The 22,146-nt window shown below is 47.4% G+C and overlaps 1 protein-coding gene across 1 annotated transcript in view; it reads right to left on the bottom strand.

The window, feature by feature from the left end:
• PALS1 (protein associated with LIN7 1, MAGUK family member) overlaps nucleotides 1-22,146 on the bottom strand; it is a 120,967-nt gene that overhangs the window by 72,195 nt on the left and 26,626 nt on the right. The window contains 2 exon segments of the mRNA XM_029062017.1: nucleotides 815-1,329; nucleotides 10,671-10,755. Coding sequence (XP_028917850.1) covers nucleotides 815-1,181 — 367 coding nt within the window. The 5' untranslated portion in view covers nucleotides 1,182-1,329; nucleotides 10,671-10,755.

Here is a 22,146-nt window from a genome sequence, read left to right as displayed (position 1 = left end):
TTTGAACGCTGAATGAAATCTTACATGCGACAGCCTAATATTTACTTTCTTTGATCAAAGAGTTCCTTAAAAACTGGCAGGCCTGCTTCCTTTTACGTGAATAGGGATGAAAAATTCCAGCTCAAAGCCTCGAAACTCCTGGCAGATGAATGAGCAGGAAACTACTCATAACCTGAGTACGCCCCGATCTCCTAGACTGTGGAGGTTCTATTCTTCCAAAGTCCTGCAGCGAGGCAAACTCACACAGGAGAACCTGATACGAGCCGCTTCTTCCGACACCGTGGCACCTGTTTCCAGACGTTGTTCCCTAACAACGCTCTAGCCGAAACGTGTAGTGAAAACAGGCGCTCTGGCAGAACAGAGTGCTTCTTTGTAAGAGTCTCATTTTTACCCCAAACGTTACGTCCCCGGGAGCGACGCTTCGGATCACGGGCCTTCAGGGGCTACAATTTCATTTCCATTTTAGAAGCTTTTTGAGAAAGGCAGAAAGATGAGAACTGTTTATCAGGGATCTAAGTGAAAGGTTTTGCCAGGAAACTGAAAGACCAAGGACAAAAAAGAAGGATAAAATCCATTCTCCATATAAAGTTAGTTAGTGAAGTGAATCAAACATCTAATCCTCTGGCTCTTCCCGTGGGCCATGGGATAACTCCAATTAGATGCATTTTTTTCCCGGGGGACATCCCTCTTGGCTTGGGTTTAGTCAGAACCACAGCACAAATCTACGATCTCCAGTCCTGTTACCCACTCGGCTATCTAACAAAAATAAATTATAAATCTACAACTCTTTTCTCAAAGGACCAGTTCTACTTACCTAATACTTTCACAGCGCAATGAGGGCTCTCCAAGACAACTCCTTCCTCCGTATCAAATATAGGGTTATCTATTCCTATTTTGGGAGGGATCTGGGCTAATTTCTTAAGCCTCACGGAAGAATTAAGGTCCAGCTCTTGCTTCTTTCCCTCTTCCTCTCGCCGGCGTCTCATGTCCTCCTGCTGCTGTCGAATGCGCTCGAGTTGAGCGCTTCGCCGAATTGGCATCATCCTGGAACCCAAATCTCCAGGACAGTCGACGGCCATCTCGCGATGTTTCGGAGGTTCCTCCGGGGAGGCGAGATCAGCATTTTTGACTTCACCGTCAGAATCCTCTGTGACGTGTCCATTCATATGGGAAGTTGTCATGACTGTCCAAAAGGTCCGGGACCCCTTTAGAATCAAACTGAGTTATGCTGCCAGTGCTTTTGATCCCGTCCTATAGAATCCATCGTAGTTCAGAAGAAACCTCTCGCATCACGTGGTCATGCCGTCACAGACTATCCATGAAAGAATTCTAAGGGAGAAGATGAAAAATAAGAATGAGGACTACAACAAAAAACAAGTTTTCCATATTTTTCCATCTCCCACCTGCTAACTGCAAATGCATTGGGGTTTTTTAAAAATACAACACTATCAAACATGGAAGGTGAGTTATTTAGGATATAAAGCGTGGCTCAGGGAAAAGAGCATGGGCTCGGGAGTCAGAGGTCATGGATTCTAATTCCGGCTCCACCACTTGTCAGCTGTGTGACTTTGGGCAAGTCGCTTACCTTCTCTGTGCCTCAGTTACCTCATCTATAAAATGAGGATTAAAAGCCCCGCGTGGGACAACCCGGTTACCTTGTATTCCCCCACAGTGCTTAGAACATTGCTTGGCACACAGTAAGCGCTTAATAAATACCATTATTATTATTAAAAGAAATTGCCATATCCAATTAAAACTGCAAGGTGATTTTGTGGGAAGATTGCATCGGGATCAGCAATTCCCACCCACCCGTTACTCTACTGCAGAAGAGAAGAGCAGAAAATCTGTGTTACTGTATTTATTCACATAATTACCTCCACTTCAATTCTGGGGGAAATAAAATATTTTTTGGAACCACTGTAAGCAGTGACTGCTCACCGGGGGAGAAAAAGGAGAAGGGCCAGGATACTGGGCACCCCCTTTCCCTCTGCTCCTCCTCCCCCCTTCCCACCCTCTGCTCTTCCCCCTTCCCCTCCCCTCAGCACTGTGCTTATTTGTATATATTCATTACCCTATTTATTTTGTTAATGAGGTGTATAGCTCCATGATTCGATTTATCTTGATGATGCTGTCTTGTTTCATTTTGTTCTGTTTTGCTTTGCCGTCTGTTTCCCCACAGTTTAGACTGTGAGCCCGTCACTGGGCAGGGATTGTTTCTATCTGTTGCCGAATTGTCCATTCCAAGTTCTTAGTACAGTGCTCTGCATATCGTAAGCACTCAATAAATACTATTGAATGAATGATTAATAATGCAGCAGAGGCAAATATGATCTGGGGAATGGGGAAGAGAAGGGAGCAGTGATAAATTCATTGAGTGTCTACTGTAGGCCACATTTGGGAGAGTGCAACGGGGGTAAAAGACAGTCCTCTCAAGTGCCCTTTTGCCTTCCTCTTCCCTTCCTTTCTTCGTCTTTTTCTTTCCTGCTTCTCTTACTGCTAATCTTACTATCGCCACACGTAATGGTTCCGCCCATTCCGTGACCCATACTACGTCCCCCAAAGCGGGGTGATTATGCGAGTAACTACAGGACAACTGAGGGAGGTTAATTGTAGGTGGCAGAGGAGAAGGTATCACGGGTCAGTGGTTGCTGAAGCCCAGTTTATAACAGAGACAGAAAAGCTGGCTCACGCTATTGCCGACTCCCAACTAAGTCACCCCGCTTCCTCACGGGTCTCCTTGCTGAGAAGCAGCGTGGCTCAGTGGAAAGAGCACGGGCTTTGGAGTCAGGGCTCATGAGTTCGAATCCCAGCTCTGCCACTTGTCGGCTGTGTGACTGTGGGCAAGTCACTTAACTTCTCTGGGCCTCAGTTCCCTCATCTGTAAAATGGGGATTAAGACTGTGAGCCCCACGTGGGACAACCTGATTCCCCTATGTCTACCCCAGCGCTTAGAACAGTACTCGGCACATAGTAAGCGCTTAACAAATACCAACATTATTATTATTATTATTACACCTTCACCTCTTCGGTTTATGGGCATTCACTTCCCTCTACATCCCACAGCTTCAAGGCTCTCCACCAGCCTTTACTTCACAGTCTTGCTCCCTGCTCTCTTGCCGCCCAGCGCATGCTCTTCATTCCTCCCAGGGAAACCTGACTGAATCTCCCTTCACGAAACCTGCCTGATTGAATCTCCCTTCATCATAAATGGTATTATTGACCGCTTACTATGCACAGAGCACTGAATTAAGCACTTGGGGAGGACAAAGGTGTTGGTGGACAGGTTCCTTGCCCAGAACAAGCTTACGATCTTCTCCTCTAGAACAACCAGGACACACGATTCCCCATCTCCAAAGCCTTGCTGAAAATTCACACCTTCTAGGAAGTATTCCGTTACAAATCCCACCATCCCCGATCATGTCATCACAATATCAAATAATATTCCTGGATTGAGAGCCCCAAGTGAGACAGGGACCGTGCCTAATCTGATTATCTTCTTCTTACCCTAGTACTTAGCACAGTGCTCGGAACCTAGTAAGTGCCTGACAAGCACCTCAATCATTTTAATTATCCACCCATAGCACATAGCAATTGACAGATTTCACTGATACATCTTATTTTCCCATGTTCTTGCTAGTTGTGTCCGCTTTTTCCCCCCTCCTCCTAATTATAAGCAAATAACTTATGTCTATCGGTCTGTCACTAGACTGTGAGCTTCTTGGGGGCAGAGAGTGTGTTCTTTACAGTAGGATCTCCACACATACTGTTGAAAGAAGCTATAAATCAATCATTCAATGTATTTATTTAGCACTCACTGTGTGCAGAGCACTGTTTTAAGCCCTTGGAAAAGTATAATACAGCAGAGTAGGTAGACACGTTCCCTGCCCGCAAAGAGCTTACAGTATTAGAGGGGGGAGACAGGGCTTTATAATTTATAGCTATTATACTATCCCTCAGAGCTGTGCATTTACAGATAGCTTCATAAGCACTGTTATTTTTCAGGCAATCCCAAGATAGGCTAGGGAATGGTCGTTTCCCACTTCACAAATAGCCAAGGGTCCTGAGGGTGGCCAGAGAGCACAAGTGACTCAAGTCAGGTGATATTTCTTTGAATAACATCTTCAAGAACTAAGCGCATACCATTTGCTGGACAAAGTGTTGAATCCCCTGCCGAACAGCAATTAGCACACCCTACCACCTGAGCTGGTTCGTCACCGGTAAAAATACAGTTAAGGATCCCTCTTCAACAATCCCCATCTGTTATTTTTCTGTGCTGCAGTTAGAAGCACAGATTAACTTCTAAAGCCCAAGGCTTTAAAAATACAACGGTGAGAAAAACATCTCTTTCCTTTGGGAAATAAGTGAAAGATGCAGGATGCTGTCGTTAACATGACAATTCTTCCATGTTGTAGTGTCTATCAAGATGTCCTTTTAACAGTAGGCAGTTACCGGGGCAGAAAACTATAAATTTAGCATCATTTCTAGTGGTAACAAGCTTCATCTGAAGTCCAACAGGGAGGATTGTGTGTGTACTGAGATCTGCAAAGTACCTAGCAAACCCTCAAACCTTTTACTATCTACGTAAGACTTTTTCAAGGTACTTGTCAAGTGCTTACTATGTACCAGGCTCACAGCCCCATTTTACAGATGAGGTAACTGAGGCACACAGATGTGACTCGCCCAAGGTCATACACCAGACAAGTGGTGGAGCAGGGATTAGAACCCAGGTCCTTTTGACACTCAGGCCCATGTTCTAGTTATTCATTCAATAGCATTTATTGAGCGCTTACTATGTGCAGAGCACTGTACTGAGCCATTCACTAGGCTACACTGTTTCTCAGGCCTTGCTTAAAGAGACAAGTCTCGGGTTTAATATTTTCTGCTAACCTAATCTCCAAAAGGAACTGAGTTTTTAAATCACTCAGAGACTTTCTCACTCTCACACATTTGTTAAAAAGTTATACTAGAGAGAGAACCTCAAATTTCACATAATGCTGATGACTTAAAAATAATGCAGACATTTAATAATGGAGAGTAGGGCTGCACGTCAGCAAAATTTTGTGTAGGAGTTACTGGAGTCAAAGTCTGAAGTGCTCTGTTTAATTTTAATGGGAGGAAAAAGTCTCAAAGGAATGTATATTAGTCCCAGTCCTGGAAAACTGGGTCTTTTCAACTTTCCAACACGTAATGCAGTCCAATCATACTTAGAAAATGACTTTTTTCTTAAAAAAAAAAAAAAAAAGACTTGAAAGAGGACTTCCAAGAGATGATACTGGATTATCCTCATAATTTACGACTCTTCATATGTCAAGGGTTTTTAATTATTCGAAGTCATATTTTAAACAGAAAAGAAACTAAACATTTCTATGTGGAAGAAACTCAGCTTTCCTTTCTACAGCTATTTTACACAGCAACGACAACACACGGGCATTTGCGTGGTAAACCAGGAAAAGTCAGTGAGAAGAATTCCCAAGTTTATGTAAATGGATCTGGGGCAAAGTTCCCAGAGAGCACTGTCAAAGCTATCTTTTCTACCGACTTGAATTTTTCTAAAATGAAGAAGTCTCCCGATAAAGACTTGCAGTGGATTTCCTTGAAACACTAGCTTGCAATTTATTTCTTTGCTAGATTTTCACCAGTCTTTTGAACGCGTCAAGTGATAGGAAGGGCCAGTAGCCTAAAGAAACCCAACACATCGCTGTAGATTGTATTTCCAATTACTCGACCTTTCTGGCACTTAGCTTGATTTCTTTCGGGTCCAAAGATTGGGGATCGGAGGGGAGGGGGCGAAGGAGGAGGGAATGGGAGAACGGGGGGCACACTTAATGTCTGCTGGGACTAGGATGCAAAGCTGTACCTGGAAATCACGAGCTGAGCTGCATTACGACCAGAAGGGAAAGCAAACCGAAACGCGGATCCAGGAAAACAAAAATGAGCCGTGATGGGCATCCCAGGGCAAGGGCTGCCCCGTCCCGGTGATGGAGTCTGTTCCCACGGCACAGGCGAGCATTCCGGGGACGGAAGGCTGGAGACGCTGGGGATTTAATGCTGTTTGAGGGAAGCAGGGCTGCGCCTTGGACAGTAAAGGCCCCCGCCTCTCCAGCCTCATAACAACCATAACAATAATCGCGGTATTTATTAAGTGCTCACCATGTGCCGGGCACTGTACTAAGCACTGGGGTGGATGCAGAGCAAATGGGGTTAGATAGACCCCTATCCCACACAGGGCTCACACTCGCAATTCCCCGTTTTACAGATGAGGGAACTGAGGCCTAGAGAAATTAAGTCAATCAATCCAAGATATTTACCGAGCACATACTATGTGCAGAGCACTGTATTAAGGGCTTGGGAGTGCACGATACAATGAAATTAGCAGGCACGTTCCCTGCCCATAAAGACCTTACAGTCTAGAGGATGAGCGACTTGCTCACGGTCCCAGCGTGGCGTAGTGGATAGAGCCCGGGCCTGGGAGTCAGAAGGTCATGGGGTTGGAATCCCGGCTCTGCCGCTTATCTGCTGGGTGACCCTGGGCGAGTCACTTCACTTCTTTGTCCTTCAGTTACCTCATCTGTAAAAGGAGGATTGAGACTGTGAGCCCCGTGTGGGACAGGGACCGTGTCCAACCCAATTTGCCCGTATCCACCCCTGGCTCATAGCAGGCGCTTAACCAACACCGTAATTATTATTAAGTCGATCAGAAGCCAGGTCCTTCTGACTCCCAGGCCCGGGCTCTATCCATTAGGCCACACCGCTTCTTGTGGCGGGGTCTCTAGGGCCTGCCTTGCCCAGGCGGGCGGCCCCATGCCCCGACCCGGGGGCAGTGGTGTTTCCAGAGCAAAGGAGAAGCTGATGGCTGGCTCACACCGCCTCCCCGTCCCCGCCCCACCACCTCCGACCACCATCGAGCTGCAGGTGGGGAGTGGGGAAGGGGGAGAGGTCGGGGCCAGAAGGAGAGGGGCGGTCCGGGAGGCTGCCGAAAGGAGAGCTTCCTGCGGAGGAGGGACACGAGGGGGAGGAGGCGAGAAGGGAGCAGCTCTGTGACCCACCAGGCTGGCGCAGGGAATGGATGGAGATGGAGGACCCCTTCTAGGAATTTGGGGGGGTCAGGGAGGGCTGCAGCATCTAGCTTCTTCTCCGCATCAACTCACACCTACCATCTTCTACATCGAAACTCCTGGCCTAGTAAGAATAATAATAACGTTGGTATTTGTTAAGCGCTTACTAGGTGCAGAGCACTGTTCCAAGTGCGGGGGGAGATACAGGGTCATCAGATTGTCCCAAGTGGGGCTCACAGTCTTCATCTCCCTTTTACAGAGGCGGGAGCTGAGGCACGGAGAAGTGAAATGACTTGCCCACAGTCACACAGCTGCCAAGTGGCAGAGCCAGGATTCGAACCCAATCTATTTATTGCTATTGTTTTTGTCTGTCCGTCTCCCCCGATTAGGCTGTAAGCCCATCAGTGGGCAGGGACTGTCTCTATCTGTTGCCGATTTGTACATTCCAAGTGCTTAGTACAGTGCTCTGCACATAGTAAGTGCTCAATAAATACTATTGAATGAATGACTCCCAAGCCTGAGCTCTTTCCACTGAGCCACGCTGCTTCCCGCGGGAAGAGCACAGGCCTTGGAGCCAGAGTTATTGGGTTTTCGTCCCAGCTCCGGCACTGCTGTGTGGCACTGGGCAAGTCACTTCACTTCTCTGGGTCTCAGTTTCCTCATCGGTAAAATGGAAGCCCCGTGGGGGGAGGGGGACTGTTGCCGGCCTCATGGTACTGGGTCTATCCCGGCGCTTAGTTCAGTGCTTGGCACTTAGTAGCTGCCCAACAAATACCGCAATTATTATTATCTTAGTGCTATAGTGATCTGCAGGATCAAATCTAAAATCATGGAATGTTTCAAAAATGGAAAAGTAATTACTGAAAACTGAAAAAAACCACCTTCTTAAGGAATCCCATGAAACATCCAACTGAATCCCACTCTTAAAGGATTCACAGTATCTTTCTATTAAAACCGCCAAAGGCAGAAACAATGCCGAGATGTCCCTCATGCCTGAAAACAAACTTCCTACCCACTCGCTCTGCTGAACGTCAAGGCTGCCAACGAAAGACGCAAATTTAGATGACGAGGCTGAATCTCTCCCCAAAGACCTCTTATTATTCTTTCTGGAAACTCCGACGTCGTGCTGATCGCGGTCCGCTCTGTATACACAGCGTGGCTCAGTGGAAAGAGCCCGGGCTTGGGAGTCGGAGGTCATGGGTTTGAATCCCGGATCTGCCCCTTGTCAGCTGTGTGACTGGACAAGTCACTTCACTTCTCTGTGCCTCAGTTACCTCATCTGTAAAATGGAGATTAACTGGGACAACCTGATTACCTTGTATCTACCCCAACGCTTAGAACAGTGCTCTGCACATAGTAAGCGCTTAACAAATACCAACATTATTATACACCACAGCTGTATTTCCGTTACCGTGACAGACGTACCCAATCTTTAGAAATCTAAACAAAAACACTCCACAGGGGCCTGCAAAACCCAAGGAGGATACTGTACTGAAAGACCGGAAAGGACAGGGTCTAGACTATAAACTCAGCGTGGGCAGGGAACGTGCCAGTGTTATATTCTCCCAAGCGCTCAGTACAGCGCTCTGCACACAGTAAGCGCTCACTAAGCCTTGTTATGGGGAGGGACTGTGTCTGTCTGTTCTACCGTCCTCCGGTACAGTGCCCTGCACACAGTTAGTGCTCGATAAAGAGAAGCAGCGTGGCTCAGTGGAAAGAGCGCGGGCCTGGGAGTCGGAAGTCACAGGTTCTAATCCCAGCTCCGCCGCTAGTCAGCTGTGTGACCCTGGCCAAGTCCCTTCACTTCTCCCCTCAGCACTGTACTCGTCTGCTCAACTGTATATATTTACATTACCCTATTTATTTTGTTAATGAAATGTACATCGCCTTGATTCTATTTAGTTGCCATTGTTTTTAGGAGATGTTCTTCCCCTTGACGCTGTTTATTGCCATTGTTCTCGTCTGTCCGTCTCCCCCGATTAGACCGTAAGCCCGTCAAACGGCTGGGACGGTCTCTATCTGTTGCCGACTTGTTCATTCCAAGCGCTTAGTACAGTGCTCTGCACATGGTAAGCGCTCAATAAATACTATTGAATGAATGAATGAATTCTCTGTGCCTCAGTTCCCTCATCTGTCAAATGGGGATTAAAACCGTGAGCCCCACGTGGGACAACCTGATCACCTTGTATCCCCCAGCGCTTAGAACAGTGCTTGGCACATAGTAAGCGCTTGACAAATACCACAATTGATTTTTTTATTTTAAATACAACTGAATGCACGAATGGACGGAACACGACTGACTGACCGACTCTGACCACTCTGACGGGGTGGGGGTCGGAGAGCGGGCATAGTTATCAGCGGCGGGGGACGCCGGTTGGCGGAAGGAAAAGTCAGAGGCGGAGCCGGCTCAGCTAGAGCCCCGTAGCCAAGGCCAATGACCAGGGGTGGCGGGTGGCCCGCTCGGCCTGAAACAACTGTCGGAAGACGGGGCTGTGGTGGTCATTCGTTCATTCATTCAACAGTATTTATTGAGCGCTTACTATGTGCAGAGCACTGTACTAAGCACTTGGAATGGATAATTCGGCAACAGATAGAGACAATCCCTGCCCATTCTTACAGTCTCATCGGGGGAGACAGACAGACAAAAACAATAGCAATAAATAGAATCAAGGGGATGTACATCTCATTAAAACAGTAGCAATAAATAGAATCAAGGGGACGTACATCTCATTAACAAAATAAATAGGGTAATAAAAATATATACAAATGAGCAGACGAGCGGTCACTTGTTCCTTCATTTACCGAGCACTTACTATGTGCGGGGCACTCTACTGAGTGCTTGGGAAAGTACAACAGTAAACAGTGACACTCCCCGCCTACAACAAGTTTACGGTTTAGAGGCGGGGAGACAGACATCAACGCACGTAAATCAAACGACGGCCGTGTCCATTTGCTGTGGGGCTGGGAGCGGGGGGAAGAGCGAAAGGAGCGAGTCCTGGGCCAACGGTTCCCAGGGTTCATCGGTCCTGGCAGGAGGAGATAAACTAGGCGGTCAGTACAGTGCTTGGCACACGGTAAGCGCTCAATAAATACAATTCAATGAATCAATGGTCCCAACTAGTAAGAGGCTGGAAACTGACGGGTGCAGAGGTGCTCCTTAGGGGCAGATTCCGTTGTTCTGCACTCATCCAGGCACTTAGGACAGTGCTCTGCATAGAGTAAGTGCTCGATAAATACCACTGATTGTTAATTTCACTGCTTTTTAGGTAAGCTCGTTACGGGCAGGGAACGAACGTGTCTGTTACATTGTTAGACTGTACTGTCTCAAGCTCTGTGTTCGCTGTTCTGCACACAGTAAGCGCTCAAGAAATAAAACTGACAAACTGCCAAGTCACCCAACGAGGGTCTAAATCCCACAGATATATGCTCTGTTCTGGTGCTCATAGCACTGGCATGTTTTCATCCTCCCCCTTCTCCCTCAAAGCTCTTGGCCAGCAGCTGGGAATCCTCATTTATAAGCAATTAGCATTCCTCTGGCATTCTCTGAGGCCGGACTGTTTGTCTCCTTAGCAACAGCTCTGTCGGCTAACACAGAGTGTGAAGAAAAGAACTTACTTCACGCATCTAGAAAAGCCTTCTGACCGCCTCCTCGGTGTTTTCTCGGTTTTTCGGGGCAATCCCGGTTAATCTCCCAACACTGCTGAACAGAAAAATGAGCCGATTTACTCGGACGCATGACAATAGAACGCATCACTCAGCGCTGCGTCAACTGATGACTAAAGCTTCAAGGTAGACGTTTTCGTGGGGACAAAAAAACAACAATCTTTCAAAAGAACATCGCCTAAACTGTTATCCTTATGTCACTCAAAAAGGACCAGTGAAAAGTAAAAGACTAAAGTGAAAAAAATCAGTTTAAAAATGACAGTAAACTACAAAAGAGATTACTTAAAACACACTTAGACTCAGGAATAAACATATAAGGCTGAATAAATTTTCCAGAGGAAATCAACTAGCTAAAGAGGTTTTTACGAGGTATAGGACATGAAAGCCTTCTTTTATAAATGAAATGTCCTTTTCTTGTCTCTGTAGTCTTTTATTCATACTCTTTCTTCATCTCTGTTACCTTAGTGAGCTTACTCTGTGATGCAACAACCTAAGAAGTTCCTCGAATGAGCCCCCCTTTTCCTCTGCTCCCCCTCCCCTCCCACCGCGCCGATTCACTCCCTTCGCTCTACCCCCTCCCCGCACCTCAGCACTTGTGTGTATAGGTACATATTGATAATTATAATTCTATTTATTTGTATTAATGATGCTCATCTATCTATAAGTCCATGTATTTATAATGACGCTACTGATGCCCGTTGACTTGTTTTGATGTCTGTCTCCCCCTTTCCACACTGTGAGCCCGCTGTGGGCAGGGATTGTCTCTATTTGTTGCTGAATTGTACTTAGTACAGTGCTCCACACAGAGTAAGCGCTCAAGAAATACGATTGAATAAGAATAAACACCTGCAGTGTAGGTCTTGTTCAAGTTTCCTTAGATTTCTACTTCCTAATGTTGCATAATGGCGTTCTTCATCAATTACTCCTTACCCTTGAAGGATCCCCAGGACAAAATAATAATAATTATGGTATTTGTTAAGCGCTTACTATGTGCAGAGCACTGTTCTAAACGCTGGGGTAGATACAGGGTCATCAGATTGTCCCATGGGGGGGCTCACATTTTTTTTAAATCCCCATTTTTACAGACGAGGTAACTGAGGCACAGAGAAGTGAAGTGACTTGCCCAAGGTCACACAGTAGACAAGTGGCAGAGCTGGGATTAGAACCCACGGCCTCTGACTCCCAAGCCCGTGCTCTTTCCACTGAGCCACACTGCTTCTCAATAATAAAAGTATCCCCCCCTCCTCGGATGGTGTTCTGCATCAGCTCGGGTTGATCCCCCATTTTACAGATGAGGTTTGAGGCACAGAGAAGTTATGTGATTTGTCCAAGGTCACACAGCAGGCAAGGGGGCAGAGCCGGGATGGGGATGGAGTAGAACCCGGGTCCCCAGACTCTTAGGTCCCGATAGCTGCTTCTCTATTCGTATCTAACAACTGCATCTTGACATCCCCAATGTCAAAGGGCTTAAAAAGCAGAGAAACAAGCCTCCGGCTCCTCAGAGTCAAAAACGCAGCTGGAGTCTTTGCGGACACTCGAGAAAGGACTCCACGACTGAAACTAGTAAGGAACCAGAGAGAAGAGTATGGAAGAGATCAAACGTTTGAAGGTTACTTGAACTGCTCCATTTCCACTTTCGACTCCCTTAGCAATAAAAGATTCCAAAGCGTGGAAAAAAATTGCCAAAGTCTTTGATAGGTGCCTGAGTGGTGGAAAGAATTACAGCCTCTTTCCCGACCCCACAGAAATTAATTTTGAAAAGGTCTACGCTAGACAAATAATTCATCGGGGGGGGTAGGGGGTAGGGGGGAAGCTCCTAAAGTTATCGGCTTGTCTCGGCTGCGAAGAAAGTCAAAGGGAGTTATTAGCATTTTCGAGAAATCAATCCCCTATCCTAAACCCATCCCATGACCCCTACTGCTCCATCCGGTTATCTCCCCATCTCCCTCCTACCCTTCCTCTCCTCCATTTCTCTGCGATTTCGCTTCCGCCCCCTCGCCTCCACTGAGAGCGCCCTCTCCTACCTCACCAATGACCTCCTTCCTGCCAAATAATAACGATGGCATTTGTTAAAGCCAAACCAAGCACCGTTCTAATCGCTGGGGTAGATACAAGGTCATCGGGTCGCCCCACGTGGGGCTCACGGTCTTAATCCCCATTTTCCGGATGAGGTGACCGAAGCACAGAGAAGTGAAGTCAATCCAACTGATTGTACTCCATCCTAATAGTCCTTAGACCTTCGGATGCCTTTGATATCCCTTTTCCTGGAAACCCTAACCTTGATTCACTGAAACCATCTCCCTTGGTTTTCCTCATACCTCTCTGACTGCTTCTTCTTTTAGCCTCTTGCCAGCACCTCGTCTTTCACCCGCTCCCTAACTCTGGGAGGTGGATGGGGTCCCCTCAAGACTTAGTTCTGAGTTCTATTCTCAAGCTACACCCATTTTCGGAGAACTCATTTTCCCCCACGACGTCGACCACCGTCTCCAGGCGATGACTTCTAAGTCTGCCTCTCCGGCCCCGACCCCTCTCCCCCTATGCGCTTCTGCATTTCCTCCTCCTTCGGGAAGTCTCTACGTGGACGTCGGTCGATCGTATCTATGTCCCGCTGACACCTCAAACTTAATTTATCCAAAACGGAACTCCTCTTTTTCATAATTATGGTACTTGGAAAGTGCTTACCAGCACTGCCCAGCACTGTCCTAAATGCTGGGGTAGATACAGCTTACGTTGGTCACAGTCCCTGTTCCACGTAGGGCTCACACTCTTAATCCTCATTTTACAGATGAGGTAACTGAGGCCCAGAGAAGTGAAAAGTCTTGCCCAAGGACACACAGCAGACATGTGGGGGGGCTGGGATTAGAACCCATGACCTTCTGACTTCCAGACCCGTGCTCTAGCTCCTCCCTGCAATTTTCCTGTCGTGTTGGCAACACCATCCACAATCCTCCCTGCCTCACAATCCCGCAACCTTGGCATCGTCTCTGACATCTCTCTCATTCAACCCTTCCAGTCCTGTCCCCCAAACCTTCTCTTTCCAGTTTTACCTCCCCAGCCTTTTCCTTCCAGTCCTGTCCCCTCTTTCACCAGATCCTTTTGGTTCCACCTTAGCGATATCTCTAGACTTCACCCCTTCTTCCCAATCCCAACTGCTGTTCCAAGCCCAAGTCACTTCCCAGCTGTCAGTCCCCTTGCTGACCTCCCCAACTCCAGTACATATTTCACCCTCCTGCCCAGATGGCTTTTCTAAAAAATAGTTCTTCATAGTTCACTTCACGCTCCCCATTTCTCACTGGTCTCTCTTTCCCTTTCTTGGAAGCCTATATTATCCACTCCAACTACTTGTTACCATCAACTCCTGCCTCCCCAGGTCCCACCTCCAACTTTCTGAACCTCCTCGATCCTTTTCTCGCATTCTTCCGGGAAGCCTTTCCCGCCTAACCTCTCATCTCCCCACCTTATTATCCCTCCTTTCCGCACCGCCTATGTACCTGTACCTCTTGATCACGCTGATACTCATCCCGTCCACAAAGCGCATATCCAGATCGTTAAACTCTGCTGCTTCCCTCATCTGTAATATATTTTCATTTCTGCCTCCGCCCCTAGTCTGCAAGCTCCTTGACGGCAGGGATCGTGTCCATTTAATCTACTGTATTTTACCCTCCTCCCAAGAACTGATTTTAGTGCTCTGCACGCAGTACGTGCTCACTAAATACTACTGATTGATTCTGTGCCTACTGAACTCACGGCACTTACTAAGTACCTGCAAGAATACACCACAAGCAAAACACATTCCTTGCCCTCTCTGTGCTCAGCTGAAATGTCGAGGAGCATTACCAATCCCGATGGAATTTAGGGGAATGAATGAAAGGGAGGAAGGAGATATTCAATATTTCCAGTTTTTACATATAATTCTCCACTACAACTGAATTACAGTGAAGATCATTACAACTCCCTCCTCCTCAGACCGTCAGCTCCATGTAGTACGGGAATTGCGTCCAACCGGATGATCGTCTATCTACCCCAGCGCTTAGAACAATGCTTGACACATAGTAAGCGCTTAACGGAGACCATAAAAAACCCAGCGGAAAACCTGGTTGGACCTGATTCGCTTGTATCTACCCCAGCCCTTAGCAGAGTTCTTAGTTAAGTGCAAGTTAAGAGCTTAAATACCGTCACGATTATATTCCGTAACCAAGTGCATAGTAGCAGTTAATAGGAACATTTTCTGAGCACTGTTCCTTTGAATCTAGAACCTGAAAATAGAACCGATGGATTTTTGCATTAAAAGAGTGTTTACGGGCTCTCTTCTAGAGGCAAGAATGTGAACGTAGGCAGACCTAGGTTATGATCACCCACAAAACGTGCAATCCAGGGTCACATCCTGCATTACTTGCTGCCATGTCAGCAGCCTTATCTCACTTTGACCGCAAGCCAATTCTCTCCCTGAAATGTCCCTGCTCCCCCCTGATCCCAGTGGCTTTCCTACCCCCTTGAACTTCTCAAAATACCCTCTTTTCAACACCGGTCTTCTCCTACCCCTCAGTATTTGGTTTTCTTTGCCTAAATTTCAATCAGAGCAACATTTATCACTGAGGGCATGATCACAGTAGCATCTATCCATCCCAAACCTTTCCCAGTTCACAGCCTTGCCTCCCTGCCCCGGCTAAATCAATTAATCAATGATATTTATTGAGCACGGACTGGGTGCGGAACACTGTTTTAAGCGCTTGGGAGAGTTCAGCACAACAGAGTCGGCGGACATGGCCGCCCCCTACACAGTGATATGTATATGTGTTGTGGGGCTGAGGGTGCGGACGAAGGTCACAGATCCGAGTTCAAAGCCACTGAAAGAAAGCTGGGCTAGGGAAGGATGGATGGACCCCTTCCTTCCAGGTGACCCCTTCCCATCATAATAATAATAATAATAATGTTGGTATTTGTTAAGCGCTTACTATGTGCAGAGCACTGTTCTAAGCGCTGGGGGAGACATGGGGGAATCAGGTTGTCCCACATGGGGCTCACAGTCTCAATCCCCATTTTACAGATGAGGTAACTGAGGCCCAGAGAAGTTAAGTGACTTGCCCACAGTCACACAGCTGACAAGTGGCAGAGCTGGGATTCAAATTCATGACCTCTGACTCCAAAGCCCATGCTCTTTCCACTGAGCCTCGCTGCTTCTCTTAAGAAGCATCATCCCACCCCGGTCAGTGCCTAAAAATAATAACTGTATTTGTTAAGCGTTTACTACGTTATAAGCACTGGGGGAGGTACCAGAAAGTCAGAGCCAACGCAATGCCTCATGGGGCTCACACTCTGAAGGAGAGGGAGAACCGGGATGGAACCCCATTTTACAGATGAGGAAACCGAGGCCCAGAGAAGTCAAGCAATTTGCCCACGGCCACACAGCAGGCAAGTGGCCGAGCCAGGATTACAACCTGCAGAAACGATCTGGGCCTGTCACTCCCCTTCTTAAACAACTCCAGTGGTTGCCTATCAACCTCCGCTCCAAACAAAAACTCCTCACTCTAGGCTTCGAGGGTCTACATCACCTTGCCCCTTCCTACCTCTCCTCCCTTCTCTCTTTCTACCGCCCACCCCGCACGCTCCGCTCCTCCGCCGCCCACCTCCTCACCGTCCCTCGGTCTCGCCTATCCCGCCGTCGACCCCCGGGTCACGTCCTCCCGCGGTCCCGGAACGCCCTCCCTCCTCACCTCCGCCAAACTGATTCTCTTCCCCTCTTCAAAACCCTACTTAAAACTCACCTCCTCCAAGAGGCCTTCCCAGACTGAGCTCCTCTTCTCCCTCTACTCCCTCTGCCACCCCCCCTTTACCTCTCCGCAGCTAAACCCTCTTTTTCCCCTTTTCCCTCTGCTCTTCCACCTCTCCCTTCCCATCCCCACAGCACTGTACTCGTCCGCTCAACTGTATATATTTCCATTACCCTATTTATTTTGTTAATGAATTGTACATCGCCTCGATTCTATTTAGTTACCATTGTTTTTACGAGATGTTCTTCCCCTCGACTCTATTTATTGCCATCGTTCTCGTCTGTCCGTCTCCCCCGATTAGACCGTAAGCCCGTCAAACGGCAGGGACTGAATCTATCTGTTGCCGACTTGTTCATCCCAAGCGCTTAGTACAGTGCTCTGCACATAGTAAGCGCTCAATAAATACTATTGAATAAATACTATTGAACCTAGGTGTGCTGACTCCCTGCCTTGAAATAAATAATTATTATTATTATGGTATTTTGGTATTATACATTTGGCATATTAAAATTAATGCCATAGTATTATATTTTGTATATTAATTTTATATTATTATATAGTTGGTATTTACTATACCCAGAATTGGGTATAATTATGGTATTAAGCGCTTACTATGTGCCAAACAGTGTTCTAAGCACTGAGATAGATAGAAGGTAATCAGGTAGACCCACGTCGGCTCACAGTCTCCCATTTTACAGATGAGGCAACTGAGGCACAAAGAAGTTAAGTGGCTTGCCCAAGGTCTCACAGCAGACAAGTGGCGGAGGTGGAATTAGAACCCATGGCCTCTGACTCCCAGGCCCGGGCTCCTTCCACTGAGCCACACTGCTTACTCTTTCCAATAGGCCTCAATGCTTCTCTTGACCCAGGGTGAACCCGTGTTCATGGGAGGGGTGCACGCTGAGAAGGAATAGGACGGCTGCAAATAACACTGGTGTTATAAACTTAAAAGAAAATAAACGTGGGAGCCCGGAGAGGTTGGGGGAGGGTTGATGGGGGAGTCCTGAGTTCAAGGACCGGTAGGAGGGCAGTAAAGCTGTTTGGAAAGAATGGGGAAGGATTTATGGTATAATTTTGACTTAATAGGGCTCGGCAGTCCTACGGTGGGGCCAGTAATGGAGAGGCCCCTGACTGCTTTTGCGTGTAAGACTACAGGAAAACATCCTCCACAATACAACCGTTCACAGGACCATTCCATTTTTTGAGGCACATAACCTAGCTGGATCACGGGGCATGTCTGCACTATCACGCTTCATTAATTCTTAACGGAAAAACATAACTGATTAATTTGAAAAATTCCATTAAGACACCGTAACTGCTAAGGAGGCGACAGCCGACCCACCGGTCAGTTTTCATGATAGGAACAGTCTCTGGGTTGACTTATTTTCACGGATGGCTTTTTGAAAAATGCTGCTTCTAATTCCTACACAATTCGCCGTGGATTGGGTGCCACTAGAGAACTTCCAGAGGCTTCGGGACAGGAGAGTACAACCACCTTGGAATTTGTGCGAATGAATTTAAAATTCTATTCATAGGTGAGACCGTATATCTGCTAAGACTCACCAAATTGTATACGAGTTGCTTTTCCAAGCTGAGCTCTTCTTTCCTCTTGTCCAGTGTTCCGCACACAGTAAGTACTCAAAAAATTGTTGTTGTTGGTATTTGTTAAGCGCTTACGGTGTGCAAAGCACTGTTCTATGCGCTGAGGGGATACAAGGTGATCAGGTTGTCCCATGTGGGGCTCACAGTCTTAATCCCCATTTTACAGATGAGGTAACTGAGGCCCAGAGAAGTTAAGTGACTTGCCCAAAGTCACACAGCTGACAAACGGCAGAGCCGGGATTAGAACCCATGACCTCTGACTCCCAAGCCCGGGCTCTTTCCACTGAGCCACGCTGCTTCTCAAAAAATACCACTGATTGATGGAGGCAACCACACATGTACAAAATCACTGTTGTTTTGTTTTTTTTAATGGTATTTGTTAAATGCTTACTATGTGCCAGGCACTGTCCTAAAGGCTGGGGTGGATACAAAGTGGGACACAGTTCATGTCCCACATGGGGCTCAGTCTTCTTCTTCCTCATTTTACAGATGTGGTGACTGAGGCACAGAGAAGGGAAGTGACTAGTAAAAGGTGACAGGGCAGACAAGTGGTGGAGCCGAGATTACGATTAGATTAGATTAGAGGCCTTCCCAGACTGAGCTTCCCCTTTTCCCTCTGCTCCCTGTCTGCTCCCTCTTCACCTCCCCTCAGCTAAGCCTTCTTTCCCCCGCTCCTCTTCCCTCCCTTCCCCTCCCCTCAGCACTGTGCTCATCTGTATATATTTTTATTACCCTATTTATTTTGTTAATGAGGTGTACATCCCTTCGATTCTATTTACTGCGATTAAGTTGTCTTGTTTTTGTTTATCTCCCCCGATTAGACTGTAAGCCGGTCGATGGGCAGGGATTGTCTCTGTTACCGAATTGTCCATTCCAAGCGCTTAGTACAATGCTCTGCACCTAGTAAGCGCTCAATAAATACTATTGAATTAGGACCTGGGTCCTCTGACTCCCAGCCCCCTGCTCGTAGGTAGCGTGGCCGAGAGGTCCGAGGCGCTGGATTGAGGCTCAGGTCTCTTCGGGGCCATGGGGTTCGAATCCCACTGCGGCGCTCGTCATTTTGAAGCAGCCCGGCGAAATGGATAGAGCATGGGCCTGGGAGTCAGAAGGTCATGGGTTCTAATCCCGACTCTTCCACCTGTGTGCCGTGTGACCTCAGACAAGTCACTTCACTTCTCTGGGTCTCAGCTACCTCATCTGAAAAACAGGGATCGAGACGGTGAGCCCCATGTGGGACAGGGACTGTGTCCAATCTGATTTGCTTGTATCCACCGCAGTGCTTAGTACAACCCCTGCCACATAGTAAGCACTTAATACCATAATTATTATTATTATCATCCACCAGACCATGCTGCTTCCCAGAAACGGGGCACAAACTTCTCTGCAACTGGGGCCCAGGCCCACTACCCATTTGTCACACTCCACTGGGAGAGGGATCCAAAATCTGGGGTGAGATTCTTAGCCCGTGAACATGTGCTACAAGGAGGGCTCTTCCTCTACCACACCCTGAAGCAGGGAGATAATAATCGGTCTTTCTCCCCCCACCAACCAATGCCGTCTAGCCACGAACCATCTTTTTAGCCAGTTGGATCAAATAATCCCCATTCTCAAGCCTTCCAAAAGTTACTCATTTTGTCCCCTTCACATAACCCAAAACTTATAATTAGCTTGATGGCTCTCCCTCAGTCACCGAGCAGTCAATCAGTGGTATTAATTTAGCACTCACTGTGTACAGAGCACTGTACTAAGTACTCGGGAGAGTCATACTGATAATAATTATGGTATTTGTTAAGCACCTATTATGTGCCAGGCACTCTTCTAAGCGCTGGGGTAGATACCAGAGAGTTGGGTTGGACACAGTCCCCGTCCCAGATGGGGCTCACAGTCTTCATCCTCAGTTCAAATCCCGGCTCGGCCACTTGTCAGCTGTGTGACTCTGGGTAAGTCACTTAACTTCTCGGTGCCTCAGTTACCTCATCTGTAAAATGGTGATTAAGACTGTGAGCCCCACGTGGGACAACCTGATTCCCGTGTCTACCTCAGCGCTCAGAACAGTGCTCGGCATATAGTAAGCGCTTAACAAATACCAACATTATTATTATTTTACAGATGAGAGAAATGAGGCCCAGAGAAGCAAAGCTGACTTGCCCAAGGTAACCCAGCAGATAAGTGGTGGAGCAAGGAGCAACCCATGACCCATTATGACCCATGACCCATAACCCATGACCCATGCTCAACCATGGGTGGAGCAACCCATGACCTACAAGAGCTAGCTAGGTGCTAGCTCCTAATAGAGGGAAAGTTGTTTGAAATGGATTTATGGAGGGAATGAGTTCTGATTACAATATAACAGATCTGTTCGAGACGCTCTCCTCTCCCCCTACCTTCTAACTCAACGCTATTAACTTCCCCCAATCCCACCTCCAATCCATTGGTCTTGCCTTTCTCCATGTATGGAATGTTCCCTCCGCTTTACTCTACCAAAGCACCTCCCCCTTCCTCTGATCATCTTTTTTTTTTTAATGATGCCTCATTCACTCAAACATATTTACTGAGCGCTTACTGTGTGCAGAACACCGTACTAAGCGCTTGGAAAGTACAATTTGGCAACAGGTAGAGACAATCCCTACCCAACACTGGGCTCACAGTCTAGAAGGGGGAGACAGACCACAGAATAAAGCAAGTACACAGTCATCAGTAGCATCAAAACAGATAAATAGAATGATATATGCATGTACCTCATTAATAAAATAAAGAGAATAACGAATATGTACAAATATACACAAGTGCTGTGGGGCGGGGAAGGGGGGTAGAGCAGAAGGAAGGAGTCAGGGCAATGGGGAGGGGAGGAGGAGCGGAGGAAAAAGGGGGCTCAGTCTGGGAAGGCCTCCCGGAGGAGGTGAGCTCTCAGTAGGGCTTTGAGTGGGGAAAGAGAGCTAGTTTGGCAGAGGTGAGGAGGGAGGGCGTTCCAGGCCAGAGGGGGGACGTAGTGAAGCGCTTACTAAGCACCACTCACTGTGCTAAGCGTGGGGGTGGATACAAGCCGATCAGGTTGGACACAGTCCTTGTCCCACAGGGGGCTCACGGTCTTCATCGCAATGCTATACTAATAGTCACTTTGGCGTTCATGTCACCTGCATATTTTTCATTTACTTAATTAAGGGCTCTGCACACAGGAGATAATCTATGCAGTGGATGATCATCACGAACTGCCTCCTTGCCATCTCACTGTCATTTCCAAGGACTTTCGCCAACCTCTTCCTTTCCCCCTTCGTGTTTTGTTTTTTTTTAATCCCACTATTCTAGCTGAAATAATTGAATCTTGTCAACAACAGTTACTCAAGCCTCCGCTGCCGGTAAAGCACTGTTATTAAGGGCTGGGAGGTGAAAAGAGGAATTAGAAGACATGACCATAAAGGAAATTAGATGAGGCACAACGGAGTATTCAGTATACGTGACAGAAACACAGACCTAATGTCAGCAAAACCGATGTTCTCACATAAACTCTCATGTTTCCTACGGGGAGAAAAAGGGATAGGGAAATAGGCGCTAGCTCCTAACAGAGGGAAAGTTTTTTGAAATGGATTTACGGAGGGAGGGAGTTTGGAGAAATGTTCTGAGAGGGTCGAAGGGGATTAGGGAGGGCCTTCCAGGGAAGGGAAGTAACCCATACAGTGTCAGACAGATTAATCCATCAATCAGTGGTATTTATTGAGCGCTTACTGTGTTCAGAGCACTGTACTATGTGTTTGAGAGAGTACAACACGATAGAACGGACACATTCCCTGCCCACAACGAGCTTATGGTCTCGAGGGGCAGACGGCAGCAAAAAGAGCGGAGAATGGCCAACTGGGTTTCCTCAACTGGAATGGAAACAGAGGCTAGTGTCCGGGACAGATGGGCGGCCCGCTTGCTTCCTCTTCCTCCCGGAGCCCCAGGCCCCAGCTGAAAGTTCTCAAGTGCCCCCCACTTGGGGCTAGTGCTCCCACCACTCCCCACCTTGCAGGGTTCTAGTTCCCCGTCGTCTCCCCATTTTTCAAATAATACACCCCGGG

Source organism: Ornithorhynchus anatinus, chromosome 1 (assembly GCF_004115215.2).
Source record: "Ornithorhynchus anatinus isolate Pmale09 chromosome 1, mOrnAna1.pri.v4, whole genome shotgun sequence".
Lineage (NCBI taxonomy): Eukaryota > Metazoa > Chordata > Mammalia > Monotremata > Ornithorhynchidae > Ornithorhynchus > Ornithorhynchus anatinus.
This window is presented reverse-complemented; position numbering and strand designations above follow the sequence as displayed.